Genomic DNA, 18,500 nt, shown 5'->3' on the forward strand with positions numbered 1-18,500 from the left:
GTTTTTTGGAAAAAACTTTTTCCTCCTCCAGGAGGTTAATTCAGCCCCTCTCCTCGGTCTGAGCACTTAGGTTTCCCCTGTAGCTGCATGCTTAATTCATCTGGGCATGCAGGAGTAAAGGCGTTCCCTCCTTTGGACGGGCCCAACACCTCCTCCGAGCGAGCTCTTCCTATCAGCGCTGCATAAGGCCTAGTAATGGAGTTTTAGGCCACGAGTACAGGCAGTCTTTTGAGGGGTCAACCTCAGTGCAGGAAGATCACAAAGAGGACTGAATGCACCTTAAAGTGACAAGGAGCTTCTCCCTGAGGAATCACCTTCGGTCCAATGGGCCTTCAACTTACTGGGAGGCTATGGTAATTAAGAGTCTAACCAAGCCTCTGAAGATCCCCGGCTCTAGGAGGCTGCTTCTGGGTGACAGAGTCCCTTAGCCTGTGTCCAGGATCCATTTATGGACATCTGGGCATCCTTGTGGTTAAGGTAGAAGATATCATAGGGGCTCTCTTTCTAGTGCCCTGGGCCTTAACTTGTTGCTGTACCAGACCAATCTGTTTCAACTTTTTTTTTTTTTTTTTTTTTTTTTTTTTTTTTTTGCATTTTGAGACAGGGTCTGGCTTGTCATGCAGGCTGGAGTCCAGTGGTATAATCATAGCTCACCGCAGCCTCAAACTCTGGGCTCAAGTGATCCTCCCACCTCAGCCTCCTGAGTAGCTAGGACTACAGGCATATGCCATCGTGCCCAGCTGATTTTTAAATTTTTTAAATAGAGACAGGGTCTTGCTATGTTATCTCCACTGGTCTTGAACTCCTGGCTTCAAGTGATCTTCCTTGGCCTCCCAAAGTGTTGAGACTACAGGTGTGAGCCACCTTGCCCAGCCTTGGTTCAACTTTTATGTAACAAAGTTGTGAGTTGTTTTTCAGTTGCCATGAACCCTCAGGTCATGTAACGTGAGCATGCTGCCTAGATGAACCAAGCATGCGGCCACAGGAGAAACCAAGTGCTGAGATCAAGGAGGAGGGCATCAAGCAGATATGACATGGCAAGATCCAACCAGGTTGAGCTCTGACTTCATCCCATCCAGGATCCAGTCAGAGCCTCCCAGCATCACCTTATTACAAGATTCAATCAGATCACATCTCATTACCCTATGCTTATAAAAACCAACCCAAACCCCACCTTAGGGTGACAGATTTGAGCATTTCCTCCTGTCTCCTTGCCAACCCACTTGCAATAAATCTTTTCTTTTCCCAAAAGCTGGTGCCACGATATTAGCCTCTACATGCATCAGGCAATAAGCCCATTGATTGATCATTAACAAACTCTTCTTCTCTGTCAATTAGAGAGATGTTGGAATTACCTCCCTTTCTCTCCATACCCTGGGTTGAACCATCTGTTATTGTTATACACACAACAATAACCATCTTTTTATTCTAAAAAGTGGAAATATTTCATAACATTTAAAATGCAGTTTGAAGAGATAAAATTATGAAAAGCTCAAAGATTTTTCTGTAACACTTCAATCTTGTATGTGTGAATTTAAGTACATATATATCCAGAATATTTTTGTAATATAATCACTCCAAATAGTTTATTTAAAATCTGCTCACAGAAACATTTTGATAATCAATTTACTAGATAATTAATCATCAAAATCTAGCTTTGTAAAGAACAGATGGTAGGCATTCTTACCTGGTTTTACCTAGTGTTTTGAGGCACTGAATCAATATTTACTGAGCACCTTAATCTGTATTAAGCACTGTGGTAGGTCCTGTGTATACAGATGTGAATTGGAAATGGTCCTTCAGTTAAGGATCTCACAGCACTGCTGCAGTATAAAGCAATTATCATCTTTCAATATCCTTTCTTTAGTTGTGTCCTTAATATGCTGGCAGGCAGTCTCCAGTTTACAAACCAGGCCTTTATGCTCCCCTGTCTCCCTTAGGGTGCTGTTGTGAAAAACTCAGAGTTCTCAAATGACATTTGGGAGGTCCAGAGCCTGGGATGCCTTAGGCCCAGAAATGGAAAAAACATTGCAAAATGAAAATAGGCTAAACCAAAAGCTGGTCTGCCATTTGGTGGTTCTGTACCTTAGAACTCTGTCTCATTATACTGAATTACATTCACTCATGTGTCATCAAGTAATTCCACAGTTTTATGGGAATTAATGCATTGGGTTTCAAAACTAAATAAATAAACTTTGATATGATTTCTTTAGCCAAAAAGATCCTTGGAGATGATCTAGATGCCCCCTCATTTTGCCACTGAGGGAAGCTATTTAAAACAGATGATGATTGGCATATGGAACATGATTCTCCTGGCATCTGACTGCTGAGCTTGTCATACTCCCATTCTTCCTAACACATGCCAGAGAGAAAGGTAGGGGGAGCAAAGAGAGGAGCTTGAATTCCTTGGTAGCAAGGGGAGGTGAAGGAACTAGAGACAGACTTGGTCTCTTTGACACTTCACTTGGAGTCAACCTATAAAGGGGGGACGAACTATGTCCCCTACGAAAGGATGAGGTAGGGCAGAGATACCTCAAATTCAGTCATCTATCTCCCCCTACTCCACTTCTAAATACACAAACACCGATACAAGTGTTCAGTCATGAGTGTTAAACTTCTTCTATTTCCCCATTGCACTGCTTCCACACCTAGACCCAGAACTCAGTAATCAGCATGTCAGTACAACACATGGTGGATTTGACTAGGTTTAAAACGGTCATGAAGATATTAACTTCCATACGAAAACAAATGTCAAAGAGATTTCTTAATATATCTTTTGGGAAAACAGCCAGTTTGTGGGTTTGGGATTCCCTGGAGCCCAAAGGAAATGTTTTTGAATGGTGTTTTCTTATGGAGTAACCCACTGAGCATCTTTGTGGTGTTTATTTTTGCTTGGATGATAAGAATGGAATAAATTACAGTGATAGAGGAAATGTACCTTCAGGTATTGCAGTTTTAATGCTATGCAACATATGAAAAAGACAAAGGGTATTTTCCTTCAATAGGCATTTCTTTAGCATCTACTATGAGTCAGAGCTGCACTGGGCCTAAAACTTCAAGCAACTCAGTCTAAATGGGGGTGGGGCAAAGGGACCCTCAACCAATCAACCACATAAGAAGCTTCTCAGAGAAAAGGATGCTGAAATCTGAGTTTTAAAAGATGAATGGTAGGAGTTAAACAGGGAAATTAAAGGAAAGGGCATTCTAGGAGAAAGGGACTGTATGTGCAAAGGCATGTCGACACAGGAAAGTACGATGCTTTTAGGGAACTACAAAAAGTAATTGGTATGATTGGAGCTGAGGCTCCATGGAGGAAGGAGGTGCTAGTTATTGAGTGCTGAACCAGGGAGTCTGACCTTTATCCTGGCCACCATGGGAAGTCACTGAAGGACTATTAAGCAGGAAAATGGCATGACTAGATTTTCAATTTAGAAAGATTGCCCTGGCTGAAATGTGGGTGGTGAAATTTGAGGATGCTGGGGTGGAAACATGAAGACTAGTTAAGAAAGCATTGCAATATTCCAGACAAGAGATAAGGGTGGCACAAACTACAATAATAGCTGTGACAATAGGGAGGAATAGATGACAGCAAAAATATGGACAAGGCAGAATCTGCATATCTTGGACACAGCAGAATTCATCATTTTAAGAAATTGTATCCATTATTCTGAATATGAGTAAAAGACATGGAAATGGTATTTTAAAGGCCATCATGATGGAAAATTTGAAGATAGTTATTTGTTATGTATTCATAAAAATGATTTAAGTCCAGGAGATATCTGACAATAGCAAAAGTTTCAACAGAGGCCTGGGCAAAGGAGCTCCTCTCTGGATGCACCATAAGTTCTTGGAGTCTATGGAACTTTAACAGAGGACCCAGAGTATGGCTGTAAAGTATACTTATTGGTGATGTAGCTTGATACTGTGTTTACCATAAGCACTAACTGAGATTGATAATTACCAAATACACTCACATGAGGGGATTATGTTATATAAATATATAAAATAGTAATTATAAACAACTTTGAGAAATGAAAAATCTTTTATTTTTTACAAAAATTTTCATAAATGCATTTTATATTTGATATGCATGCTATTATAACAAAGCAACTGAAAACATAATTACAGTTAAGATACTTTTATGCATATTTAAAAAGTAATATTTTAATCCCCTCAATTTTTAAAAATTGAAAGTAGAATAAGCAATTCTTCAAAAAATATCTATTTTCCCTCATGCAACTGTTGCAATGATTTAACAAGGAAAATTAGAATAATCACTCAAATGAATGTTTAAAAGCCACTGTCACCACATGAAACCCTTTCCATTTGGGACCAAGTTTAGAAATGCTCATTTAAAATATTTATCTACTGCCTCTGTGTTACAACCATTAATGTGTTCTAACTGAAGAGTTTCTCATTTGGGGTATTGACCTTGCTTGAATGCTAAACCACTTCTTACTGCAGCTAATTGCAGATTCACAGAAAGGATTTTCTAGCATACTTGAGAGAAAATTCAGACTACTAGGGTACTTTTTTCTTTTCATGTAAATGCTTCCTTAAAATTATAACTGGCAAAGAAATACAGCCAATTTATAGTTTACCAATTTTATATATGATTATTCATTCTTTTTTTCCTGAAATATTAAGCATGTTTATAAGCAGTCTGTTTTCATGCAAAAATATTTTCTCATTCTTTACATTCATTTTAAAGTATTTTATATTTTAAGTAACTATATTACATTTGTGCTTCATACATGTGGAAAATAAAGGATACTTCATTTTCTTTACTGCAGAAAAAGAAAAGGTTATTGGTTCTTCGATAGGTAATAAAATCAACTTAAATGCTGATTTGAAGTTGCTAAAACATTACCTGATTGTAAAAAATTCCAATGGAAAGTTATATTTTTTTCATACTTGTAGTTTTAACTAAATTTAGAATGAAATCATGACTTGAATAAATGTGGATTTCTGACTTTTTGAGTTCCTAATACATCGGGCTAGGCCTACCTACTACACCTGACCAGTCTCCTCTCCCATTTGCAAGGGAAGTCTCACTATTATATAAAGACATCTTCCACAGCAAAAGGAAAAACAGATTTGGTATATATTTTATAATACACACAAAGGACCTATTTGCAAAATATGAGAATTACTAACACATTTTAACAACAGATAAAAAGGCCAAACATTCAAGAACGTATTTACACTTAAGGAACTGATTCTCTGTTATACTTCTGGCTTAAATAGGATCCAATGCCCAATATGAATGTGACCATCATAAGTACATGACCTTTTTCTATCTTTGTTCATGAGAAATACAAAATTTTTTCTCCTCCAGAATAAAGTTGGGAAATCTGAAGCAAGAAGGATTTTTTTCCATTGATACATAGGGCTTCATGTCTCATTTACTACAAAAGTAAGTGACATTAAACAGAGAAATAGATAAATGTACATGCAATATATTTAGGATCCACTGTTTACTTTTCTCAGCACATCTGAACTAACCCATTTATTGGCCCAAGTGTAATGATTTCCACATAGACCTGGAACTCTAGAAATATAAGATCTTTTAAGTGGCAAAAAGAAGAAATCTTAAGTTGTCCATAATCAATCATATCTATTATAAAGTATAAATAAAACAAAATAAGTTTTAAATTACTTGTTTATGTCACATTGTTCGAAATTCTTTTGGGACTAAAGCCAAATATGAAATTTTAGTTGAGTAGGAGGACAATGGTAACAGCTTCTTTGTTACTGAAATGTAAGGAACTTTCCCTTAAAATAGTATGAATATCCAGTTCAGGTAACAATTTTCACTTTTAATTAGTCAAATATATATTAAATATAAAAATCTAATGCTATACAGATGTTACCTTGGACATTTTAAGTATTAGTTTATTCAGAAATGCCTTTAAAAATCAGTGTGCACAGAACTAGCTCATCTATTAAATGTCAAATTTATAAGTGCAACAGTGGGTCTTCAGAGAGAATATGCCCAAGGAATATTTAAAAAGACTAGATAAACACATCAAATGAAACTGTGATTCACTTTTGATAAGACTGAAATATAAGTATATAATCACTGATGCATATTTATCCAATAGGCCCATGTGATTATATGGTTTTTAACTAACAGGATTTATTTGCAAACTGCTTGGCATTCCTCCAAGGGAAAGGAGCTGCTAGACTACAAACACTGAGCTCATATATTTTAAATTAACACATGAATTGTATATAGATTGTTCATATGCTTTCAGAGTCCTGTCTCTATAGAAGAAAAACACCTTCCTGGAGACCATGCCTTTTTCAGATGTACAATCTATAGCTTAGAACTTAACTGCTATCCATCATATCCGGACTTTAATCATATAAAATTGTTGACACCCCTATACAGGGTGTGTCTAAATATATAATGCAGGAAAGAAGGTTTTAGTGGTTAAACTTGGGCATGTTTAAAGATTTTAGGCATGGAATTATGCCATTAGGAGATATTTGTCTATGGACTTAAAAAGTTTTATTGGGGCACTTTAAAGAGGTTTATCAAAGTTATATTGTTGAAAAACTATTTTCCCTGGAGATAATATCCCCTCCTTCCCACCTTCTGCCTTGATATTCTTACTGGAAAAAAGTTAAGTTGTTCAGAATTACAGTCATACAGGGTTTCCAGGCATAGCATGGACACGTTGGGAATGGAAGACTAGAAGACCCCAGCAAGGAATATAGGTACATTAATTGCTGCCCACCCTGAGAAATAACTCTGAGTTTCTTCTCCCAAGTCTTCCTCAAGGATCCATTCACTGTAGAGGCAACAGATGACTTTTAGAATTCATTATGATAAGAGCATATGCATACCATTCTTGAATAGTTTTACATTATATTTTTTCTAGGTAGTTCCTGAATACTTTAATGAGCTTAATAAATGAGAAAAATGCATTGAAAGGTCTTTGTAAGTTAAATATTTCACATATTTCTAAAATATCTGAATTTGGCTGAGTGCAGTAGCTCATGCCTGTAATCCTAGCACTTAGGGAGGCCAAGGCAGGATTATCCCTTGAGCTTGGGAGTTTGAGACCAGCCTGAGCAACATAGTGAAATCTCATCTCTAAAAAGAAAAAATTTTCTATTAGCCAGATGTGGTGGTGTGTGCCTCTAGTCTCAGCTACTTAGGAGGCAGAGACAGGAGGATCGCTTGAGCCCGGGAGATGGAGACTGCAATGAGCCATGATTGAGCCACTGCACTCCAGCCTAGGTGACAGAGCAGACCCTGTCTCAAAAAAACAAAAACAAAAACAAAAAGAATTTCTGAATTTGTATTTTTCATGAATAAAAGTAAAAATCAGAAAGAAAACTTCTTCACATATGACAATATGGATTGTCCTGTTTGAAGAATCTGAAGTTACACAGACTATGAGTTATTATGTTTTGTTTTAGCATGATTCTGTACACCTAGCTTTAATTTTTGAAGTCTGATTTAATTGTGATTTTGACAATCAGTTATTGAATGAGGTAGTCCACATTGCCTAGATACTTGCTGCATCTGGTTACTATTTCACAAATAATTAAGTACAATATATCAGTTATGTTTTTCCTTTATGTTTAATAGGAGTTCTGTGAACATTGAGAATATATTACTTTTAGTGGTACACAGTTCTTGAGAAAATGTCTTGATTTTTACATTGTCATTTGTGATATTTTTAGCAGCCTGCTACAATATCATTTTAATAATAAAAATAAAGTGTACTCAGTGATGATAGAGAAAATATTGTTAAAGACCTCTTGGGACAAGAAAAGGCTCAGTCATAAAATCAGATGCTTATTCATTTTCACCTGTGTCATTTTGACTCATTACTTTCAAGAATAACTATAATATTGCTACACAGTCCATTATACAGAGAAGAACTTCCCTTGAACTTCACATGGAGATTGAGTAAAGCTCTTCTATTTGTTTTTTGAAGTACTCTTTCAGCTCAGGTCTTTTAGCCTTTAGTGTTGGTGTCAGCAAGCCATTTTGAACAGAGAACATGTCAGAATGGATGTGAATGGCTTTAACCTAAAAATCAAATGCAGAATAGCTCATTTATTAAATGTCAAACATTTAACAGGCATAGAACACAGTATTTATTGTATATATGGTAAAAAGCAAAGAGGCACATGAGAGTAGATATAATGACACAGAGACATTATGCTAAGTCAAAATTATACTGAGAACATTTCAGCCCATTTTACGTATCTAAAAGCCAACTTTTTTTTCCTTCCTATTCATTCACTTAGCCAGTCAACAGAAATAAATTACTTGCTTACTCTATGCCAGGCACCGAGGATGCAAAGAGGAATCCTGAATGCCTCTTTCCTTCGGGAGTGCACATTCACATCCAGTAGCAGAGACAGAGAAACATTGGGCAATTATCAGTATGGTATGCACAGGACAAAGGGCATCCATCTCAGGCATCAGAGGGGAGAGGGAGAGGCAGTCAGAGAAGACTTCCGAAATCAGGTGAATGTTAAATAATGGGTTACAGTTAACCATCAAAGGGGGAGAAGTGGGTGGAGAAGGGCATTGCAGGCAGAGGCAACCCCAAAAACAAAGCTATGGGAGTGAGAAATGGCAGAGTGTGAAAAGGGAACTCTAAGTGGTTTCTTGTTACATAAAACAAGAGGCAATGAGTGTGAGGGATGAAGCTGAAGTGGTAGACGAGCCAGTTTATGGAGGAGCTCAAACTTTACTCCAAAGACAATAGTAAGATACTGAAGGTTTTTAGTTAGGGTAATGGCATGGCTGAATACACATTTTTGAAAGATCTCTCCAAGAGAAATGGGAAGATTGTTTTTGAAATATTTAAGATTGGGAACAGGTCAAATGATATAGTCAGGCTTTTTGTCTCCACCCAAATCTCATCTTCAACTGTAATCCCCAGGTGTTTAGGGAGACACCTGGTGGGAAGTGATTGGATTATGGGGACGGTTTCCCCAATGGTGTTCTTGTGATAGTGAGTGAATTCTCGTAAGATCTGATGGTTTTATAAGAGGCTCCTCTCCCTTGGCTCACCCCACTCTCTCCTGCAGCTTTGTGAAGAAGTTGCCTGCTTCCCCTTTGGCCATGATTGTAAGTTTCCTGAGGCCTCCCCAGCCACGTGGATCTGGAGTCAATTAAATTTCTTTCCTTTATAATTTACTCAGTCTTGGGAAGTTCTTTATAGCAGTGTGAGAATGGACTAATACAGCAACTAATCAGAAGAATCTGGCCAATTCATTGGAATGAAGGTAAGGACCTACACTCAGGGCAGTGGCACAGACAGAGACAAGTAAGCAGCTCTAATAATGATTCAGAGATAAACTGGCAAAATGTGAGAGAGGCAGGCAGCCCCAAGGACTCCTGGGTTTCTGGTTTGGATGGCTGCATAAAGGTGGTAGTGCCATTCATAGAGGAATACAAAGTCTCAGAAGGACATGATGAGTTCAAGTAAAATAAAAATGAGTTCAAGTTTGAAAAACCTTTATCTCACTTATTGAAAGGATTGCTACTTGGATATGCAATTTAAATAGCTGGAAATCTTGGCTAAAGATGGGTATCATCAACAACCAAGTTTTCAAAATTAGATACGGTTCTCGTAAAAAGGGTTTTGTTTGAAAACTCTCTAAGTCTGCTTGATATTCAAAGAAACACATGACTCAGGAAGGAATAGGGCTGCTGTTCTTTGTACCCTATAGAATATACTTTTTTCCTAATTTGTTGTTACCAAATATAAACCGTCTTTGGAGATCCAATATTTATTGGAAACAGGTCCCAAGGGAGATGTTTTTAAACCATAGTGCACTGAGAACTAGGAGATCTGCAGAGGCCACTGCTGGGGATGGTATGGAAATGGGGTTTAGATAGGTAAGGGTAGAAAGGAGATGGAGAAGGGTGGGACGATGAGGAGGGATGAGGTGAGGTGCTTAAGTGAAAGCGTGTGTGTGGAGAAGCTCTGGCTCAAGCCTTAAACCAACCTGAGTAGCACTGCTCTTATGTTTTGTGCAAGCTCAATTTTTATATAAGATGCTATTTAAGTTCTATTGAAGTTCGGAAATCACTATTTGATGACAAAATTAATTAGCTTAAAGAAAACATTAATACAATCAAAATCAAATTTAACCTTAGATGCAAAGATTTAATGCAGTAGTAACTAACCTTTATTGTCAAAATAAAACAACTGAAAAATGGACAGTGCTAATATCCTTAACTTATCAAAAAAATTTCTCTTTTGATAGAAGCACTATCATATAAATACTTCTGGTAAGTGCAAACCATCTATCCACCTTCTTTTGTTGTTAAAATTAATACTATCCTTTTTTTTTTTTTTTTTTTTTTTGAGACGGAGTTTCACTTTTGTTACCCAGGCTGGAGTGCAATGGCGCGATCTCGGCTCACCGCAACCTCCGCCTCCTGGGTTCAGGCAATTCTCCTGCCTCAGCCTCCTGAGTAGCTGGGATTACAGGCACGCGCCACTATGCCCAGCTAATTTTTTGTATTTTTAGTAGAGACGGGGTTTCACCATGTTGACCAGGATGGTCTTGATCTCTTGACCTCGTGATCCACCCGCTTCGGCCTCCCAAAGTGCTGGGATTACAGGCTTGAGCCACCGCGCCCGGCCAATACTATCCTTTTTTAAAAGGAGATACAAATGCCAAGATATAATTTCTACAGTGCTCTTGTGGCCTGAGTTTCAGCTCGTCTGCATTCCTAACAGCATACAGGAATTACATATGTAGGAGAACATTGTGTAATTGGGACAAGAGACTATGTTCAGCATAGGAACTTGGGGTGAATATCTTTGAAAAGCCAGCAGCGACAAGCTGAAGCTACTAAAAAAATGCGGTACTGGAAATATACATTTCATAAGGAGAGATATAGAATGTGATTTATATGGTTAAGTAGAAATGTAAAAGAACACATTATTATCTCAGGAAGAAAGCACGGCATCAACAGGTAGATTTGGAATATCTGTCGGGCCAGCTACCTGCTCAAACCTAAATAGCTGAGTGGGAGATCTTTAGCTCCATGTGGCTGTCTACAAAATAATTCTGTCTGAGAAGTGGCTGTATCATCAAAGACAGCCTTGCAGAAGGCCAAGCAATATGGCAGCCTGCTCTGGGCTCACCTTTCAGTCCCTTAGTGAGCAGGACAGAGCGGCACTGCTGCCAGGCTGCCAGTCCCTGCTCTGGCCTGACCTATGTCCCTTGGACTATTTAAATCCTTCTGTGAAAATACCTATGTAACCTGCCTGAGTGACTAAAAAGTACAGTCAGTAAGTGGAAAAAAATGAATCAATCAGTTGTTTAACTGACACTGACTTTAACTGTGGGCCACAAATCTATAGTTTTTTTCAGAAGTAAATCAACGATAAAGCACATGTTCATTTTTTATAATAATTATTTTCTCATAAAGCCAAACTGTCCAATTGTGAACTTGTAAAAAAGGTATGAGAGTCCTTATTCTCTCCTTATGCCAAATACTTTATCAAACTAGAATTTCCACTTTTTCATTAGCAAAGTTTTTGTTAGGAAAAGAAAGAAGATGCCTAAATTTAGCTTCCCTTTCTGAAAAACTATACTCTTCTCACGGAAAAGAGATTCTACAGGTTTTTAAAAATAATTTAGAAATACTGTAATATTTAAATATGGCATTGGAATAAAATATTTCAAAATTGTCCATTCATGCCAACTCATAAAAGCACAAACTTTTCATAATTTTAGAGAAACAGTATTTTAAGTTTTTCAATTGTCTTAATGAAATCCTTTAACACAATATTGCTTGTAGGTAATAAAAACAGAGTGAATAATTTAGGACAGGAGAGATAAAGTAAAAAAAACGTTTAAATGAGTTAGGGGATGCTCAAATCATTTCTGATTTAAAGACAAATTGGTTAGGTAATCATTACAATGACAGGAAATACAATAATTTGTTTTTTGAGATGGAGTCTCACTCTGTTGCCCAGGCTGGAGTGCAGTGGCTTGATCTCGGCTCACTGCAACCTTCGTCCACTCCCTCACCCAGGTTCAATGATTCTCTTGCCTCAGCCTCCCAAGTAGCTGGGTTTATTGGCACTACTTGGCTAACTTTTGTATTTTTAGTAGAGACGGGGTTTCACCATATTGGCCAGGCTTGTCTTGAACTCCTGACCTTGTGATCCATCTGCCTCAGCCTCCCAAAGTGCTGGGATTACAGGCATGAGCCACCATACCCTACCAATAAAATATTTTTAGTAAGGGCTTAATTAGTCAGAAATTGAAAAATCTAAGTGTCAAAGTTCATATTGTACTGCCTATGCAAATTAATAAGGGATACAAATGTCAAGCAAATCATTAAATTATGGTTAAGAATGCTCAAATACTTCCCAGCTACCTATCTACTCATTAAAATATATCTGAAGATCTCCATAAATTAATAATGGTTGGCCTAGTTCTAGGAATTGTCTGTTCTTGGAAATTAAATTATATCAATTGTTTTTCTAAATCAAAGTTTAATTCAGATCAACCAAGCCCAGTAAGTCGGAACTAAAACTTTTGTTGAATGACTTAAACTTTAGATACTGAACTTGAATATCTATTTGTGCCTTTGTGTGTGTATGCGTGTGTGTTTAATTAGAGTTACGTCTACTTAATTGGCCATTCATCCTTGAGGAAGAGGGGAAAGGACAAGCTGACAATGCATTATGGATTAACTGAAATAATTTATGTTGAGCTGTGGATCACAACTGAGAGCACACCCTCCTCAGGCATGAGGTTTAGTTTTTGCTTTCCTGTGGTCAGCTGAGGGCACACACTGGCTGTGGGGGGAGGATGCCACAGACCAACAAAGAAGAGAATGGGAACAGAGAAAATCAAAAGACAACAGCCTTGGCAATAAAACTAAAGGCCTCTGAGATGCCACATGACTTCCCTGTATTTGAGGTTACCATGGTGAGGGCAGATTATTAGAGCAGAAACTCTGCTAAAGGCATGTGGAAAGTCAAGAACACGTCTCCTCTCAGTGAAAGCTCTAACCAGAGCAATGGTTAACACTGGAAACTTAACCAAAGATCCCTTTTAAGCATAATCTTAAGAGTGGGTATATTTTTTCCATGAAGAGGAATCTGGGTGTCATGATGCTCTGTGTGCCCTGGGGCAGGTCCCACATCCAAACACCAGCAGGGGGCGTGCAGGCCTTGTGAATGCACCAGGATGTCGGCAGGAACTGAGCAGCTTAGGCAAGCCTTTCCCCAGTAGGCAGCAGCCAGCCAGCGCTTCAAATCACCACATAGGCCCAGACCAACCAGGCCTACGACCATTCATTTGTGGCCCCTGGTCTACATGATCGCAGAGGATCCCATCGCTCAACTCCCCACTGAGGAAGGGCAATGAAGTCAGTTCCAGCATATTTGGAAATTTAAATAATTAATATGCCAAAATTGACCTTTTTCATTTAGAAAGATAAATGTAACTTGCCTGAATGCCTCAGATTTTATACTTTTAAAAAATATATATTTACCTAGCTAGGCCTAAATTGCTCTAAAACATACTGACAGATGAGGGTAAAGCGGTGTTTCTCAAAATGGATTAATGTAAAGATCTATTTAAAAAGATAAACAGTATTTTTAGACCCTGAAACTATGCTTAGATTTCCTTAGTTTGAAACCAAAAAATTAAAATTGTAATCAATGAAAATGTTTTTATTGCAAATTAAAGCACTATAAGAGTTTTATATTTTAAAGTGGTTTTCAAGGTTTTTAGGTTATCAAGTGAACATACAAAATTTTAAGATTCTCATCAAACTGGCAGAACCTCGCCACTAAATTTGGGGAAACAAACTTGTATGAAAACAATTATTTTAGTGAAATGCTTATTTTATGAAAAACAATTATTTTAAATATAAGGACATTTTAAAAATCAGTATATTATTAATATTTTTCCATTTGAACCATTTTTCTCTTTGAATTTTTGACAAAGGAGGATATATAGATGGTAGATGTAAGTCAGACTAAGTATGCTTATGAACTCAGTTACAGTAAGAACCCAACCTCGCAGAAAGAAGTCTTAGAGGACTGCTGTGTCCTCTCCCAAAGCATTCTGTTTCCTCCTCTTTACAGAGGTCATGCTGGGCTGACAGATCACTGGCCCAAAGAGAATAATCTTTCCAATGTCTTCCTAACAAGCAAGCTTGCCTGCTAAAGCCAAGAAGACAGTCTCCATAAAAATAAAAATAAGGTGTGACTGTCGTCTTCGGTAATGCAGGCAGCTTAGAAGACAGATCATGTACACATGATCTACTAGTTGCAGCTAGGGTATTATTTCAGCCTTATGAAAGTTTGTAATTATAAGAACGAGTGCACTCTCTTTTGACACGTGACCTATTTTGGTTCAGGAGGCAGCTTGAAACAGGCCTTCGGGGTCTATTGGCACACAGACTGCTGTCAGGCCACACCATGAAAAGACAACAATCTAGGTCAGGGTCACCATGGGTTAATTTAATTTTCATCACTCCCTAAAGGGCTGTAATGAGTGTGGGGAAGGTAACTGTTACCTGCTCAAAAGAATGGAGTCCACTTTCTTTTCCTAACCTCACCATATCTTCCAAAATGGCTTTCTTCAGATCCTGAATCAAACCATATGAGAAAAATTACAAGACAAGAACACATTTCAAAACGGAGGTAGAGGAAACAACTTTGAAGTGCAACTGGTGATTGTGCCAACATGTGCTAACCCACAACGTGTGCTAACCCACAACATGTGCTAACCCACAACATGTGCTAACAACTGAGGCTGATACTCCCTGGCAGCACTCCTATCACCGCATCTCATCAGGCAAGTAAGTATCTGAAATGGCCAAAGGAGTGACCATGAACGGGCTAAGGGACCACTCGATTTTTTTTTATTTTAAGCAGCCTTATTGGTGAGCCTGGTGAGTCTTGCTACCCCCAGATGAGTGCAAGGCCCAGGGCACAGTGGGAGAGGGAGGGTCTATGGCTGCTGCTAAGAAATGGACCATGTGATTCAAGAAGCTACATTGAGTCAGAGCACGGTGACCTCCTCCTCAGAGTTCTATATGTGCCATTAGAAGGTTTCAGGAAGGTGTGACTAGCTAACGCTCAAGCAGGAGAATTGTGCTGCTTTTTCTATTCCACAACTAGCTGGAGACAAAATCCACCTTATATCTGAAGGAGCACGGCAGGTGAGTGAGAAAGCCTATGCTCACATCTGACTTTGCTGCTAACCAGCTTTGTGACCTTGGATAAGTTACCACCCTCCCTGGACTCTCCTCTAAGCTACAAAGTAACAGGGCTGGATAAGCATTCTGTGATGTCTCCTGGCTTAAAATCCAAATGTTTGTCAAGAAATATGAGTTTCTTCAGTAACAAAAAAAGACAAATCTCTGGTTTAGGATCGATCCCCACCATGTATAAAGTAATGTTAGAAATTCCATATGAGTTCAAATTTCACTGGTCTACAGCTTTTCTATTTTCTCATTACGTGGTATCACAAAACATTCAGTAACTTTTCAGGAGACAGCCCCAAGATACCAACCTTACTTGTGCAGAGATCTGCATATGTTCCTTCAATTCCTCTCTTCTGGGCCCAGGAGGGCATAACTTCAGGGTCAGGCACGACAATGCCTACCAAAAAGGCCTGCAGTGCTCACCAAAAGAGAACACAGTCATGACAAATGCTTTTAAAGTGGTTATTTGTGGTCCAGCATTAAAATTCTCAGACTCCACCTTTTTCAAAAACTAAGTATATGCTTATAAAACATTTGCTCACGTCACAAAACATTTCTGCCAATATATCACACGTTCATTTTCTGATATATTCCCCTAGTTTTATATAAAAAATAGTAAGTTTAAGGACTCTAAGAATCAGTAAAGTTAGACTGATATGCACCTTTGATTCTCATGCCAATCTTGAATCAGCACATCTTTAGGATGCTGATCAAACAACTCTCTGATCCAAATTCTGTGAACCAAAAACCAAATGCTTCTCAAGATTACCTGGCTACTTTGAAATGGTTTCATTAATATGATCTTCATTCATGAAAGACTTCATTTTACTTCTTTTTTTCTTTTGAGGCAAGGTTTCACTCTGTTGCCTAGGCAGTTCAGTGGTGTGATCATGGCTCACTGCAGCCTCCACCTCCTGGGCTCAAGCAATCCTCCCACCTCAGCCTCCCGAGTAGCTGGGACTAAAGCATGCCACCACACGTTGCTAATTTTTTAAAGCATGCCACCACACGTTGCTAATTTTTGTATTTTTTGTAGAGATAGGGTTTTGCCATGTTACCCAGGCTGGTCTCAAATTTCTGGGCTCAAGCAATCCTCCTGCCTCAGCCTCCCAAAGTATTGGGATTACAGGCATGAACCACCATGCCAGGCCTATTTTAATTTTTAAAGCATTCCTTAAAAAATAATTTCATAGTATTTAATTATAGAAATGCAATGATAGTATAGAATATATTTAATATCAGGCCAGGCATGGTGGCTCACACCTGTAATCCCAGCAGTTTGGGAGGCCGAGGCAGGTGGATCACTTGAGGTCAGGAGGTCAAGACCAGCCTGGCCAACATGGTGAAACCCTGTCTCTTCTAAAAATACAAAAAAAAAAAATTAGCTGGGGATGGTGGTGTGTGCCTGTAGTCCCAGCTATTGGGGATGGGGAGGGAGGGTGAAGGGGCTTAGGTAGGAAGATGACTAGATCCCAGAAGGGAGGTTGAGGCTACAGTGAGCCATGACTGTGAAAGAGCAAGATCCTGTCTCAATAATAATAACAGTAATAATGATTTTTTAAAAATAAAAAATAAAAACAGTAGAAACCCTGAATCTTGCTCTAGTACTTTATCTCAAAAATCCTTGGAAGTAGGTGAAGCATAAGTGAAAAGGAGTGGGAATGTTCATTAGTACTACTTTAGGCAACTTACTTGACCTAATTACATTTTAACACACTATAAGTAATTAAGATTTCTCCTTTAAAAAGGAGTTTTGTCTCATGTTTTAAAATGCAGAGGAGAATCTGGTGTCTGATTGGAGGTTAATGTTTAATCTGGATTTTTCAGCATGCCCAGGATGTGTGGGAGGGCTGAAGCCCAGGGGCCTCACCTTTAAGCTGTCCCCATGGACATAGATTTGTGCTACAGGTTGGCTCCGGATGTAGATGTTCTCAATCTTCTCAGGTGCCACATATTCTCCCTGAGCAAGTTTAAATATGTGCTTTTTCCGATCAATAATTTTAAGAGTTCCTGCCTGTAGAGTTGGACAAACAGCTTTATAAAAACATGGCACTCTCAAGCTTGAAGACTTCACTCCTCAGTGCCATAACCCCTCACCCCTGCCCTACCCCAACCTGCAGACCCCACCCCAATTTCTTTTCCTTCTGTTGTATCTGCTCTTGGGAAGCTGCAGGGCCCCTGGAGAGAACTGCTGTGCACCGAAGCTTGATGACATACAAGCTCTGCTGGGTCATGAGCATCAACTGTCGTTTCCCCTCAGCAGTTAGCCCCCAACACATCACCTCCCACCACTGCCACCCTCACACCTAGCAGCAGGTGTCCTCCCCTCTTCCTTCTTGGAGGCCCACCGCCCTTCCATCATGGCATCCCTTGCACACACACCCTTGCTCCAGCTCCCTTTATCTCACTAGCATCTTTGGTTCATTCCCTTAGACCACTCTCAGGTCTCTTGCCCAGCTACTTCCTCCACCTCTAAAGAGCAGCCTCTGTATCCTCTGGCATATAGCACAGACCTGGCAGAGCCCCTGTAACTCCCACTTGACATGACTGATGGCACTAGGAGCCCAGGCCCCTGCAGGATCTCTGCAGCAGGCAGGTTACCTTCTTGGACAGGCTTGACCTTTGAATGTTACAATTTCCTCACCCCCACTGACAATGCACCTTGGGGTAACCACTATTTTCTCTTCATTGGTCACTCCCAAGTCAGTCCAAGCTTCTAGCTCTTCACTGAGCTCCAGATCCAGAACCCAAATACCCTTGGAATGCTTCAAAACACAAGGCTGTTTGTCTCAGAGGATGTAACATGCTCCTAAATGAAGCTCATGACCAACCTTCACAAGCCTGCCCCAGCATCCAAACCTCAGACCTGAAGATGACGTTGCTGTTTGCGTCTCCTGGGATCTCCAGCAGTCAGGCTCACCCATCCTTGCTCACAAATCCATCTCATATCCACCACCTCCTCCCAACAAAAACACTTCCTGACTGGCCTGCTGCACACACTCTATCCCCACTCCATCTGCCAGTGCCAGGGTAATCTCTCCAGAAAAGAAAAATGAGCAGGCTCTGTTGTGCTTAAAACCCAGGCTGGACATCAGGCAGTTTCCCTACCCCAGCTTCTTTGGTCCTCATGATCCATTAGCTGGGTGCTGTAACCCAGCTGAGGAAAATGAGGATCAGAAAGGTTAATTAACTCCTTTAAAGCCACATAGCTAGAAGATAGGGGAACCAGGATTTCAACCACGGTCCTTCTGGACCAGAAGACCATCCT

General features: G+C 39.3%; 1 protein-coding gene across 6 annotated transcripts in view; it reads right to left on the reverse strand.

The window, feature by feature from the left end:
• Positions 1 to 4,023: 4,023 nt before the first annotated feature.
• Positions 4,024 to 18,500, reverse strand: part of ACSL6 (acyl-CoA synthetase long chain family member 6) — a 61,271-nt gene continuing 46,794 nt past the window's right edge. For all 6 annotated transcript variants that reach the window (XM_012446263.2, XM_012446087.2, XM_064366295.1 and 3 more), the window contains 4 exons: positions 17,103 to 17,246; positions 15,541 to 15,642; positions 14,540 to 14,611; positions 4,024 to 8,050 (listed from right to left, as the gene is read on the reverse strand). In XM_012446263.2, the coding sequence (XP_012301686.1) occupies positions 7,913 to 8,050; positions 14,540 to 14,611; positions 15,541 to 15,642; positions 17,103 to 17,246 (456 nt within the window). In that variant the 3' untranslated portion in view covers positions 4,024 to 7,912. The remainder of the gene's footprint in view (positions 8,051 to 14,539; positions 14,612 to 15,540; positions 15,643 to 17,102; positions 17,247 to 18,500) is intronic.

This window comes from Aotus nancymaae, unplaced genomic scaffold, assembly GCF_030222135.1.
Source record: "Aotus nancymaae isolate 86718 unplaced genomic scaffold, 86718_ANA_hifiasm-v0.15.2.pri h1tg000064l_1, whole genome shotgun sequence".
Classification (NCBI taxonomy): Eukaryota; Metazoa; Chordata; class Mammalia; order Primates; family Aotidae; genus Aotus; species Aotus nancymaae.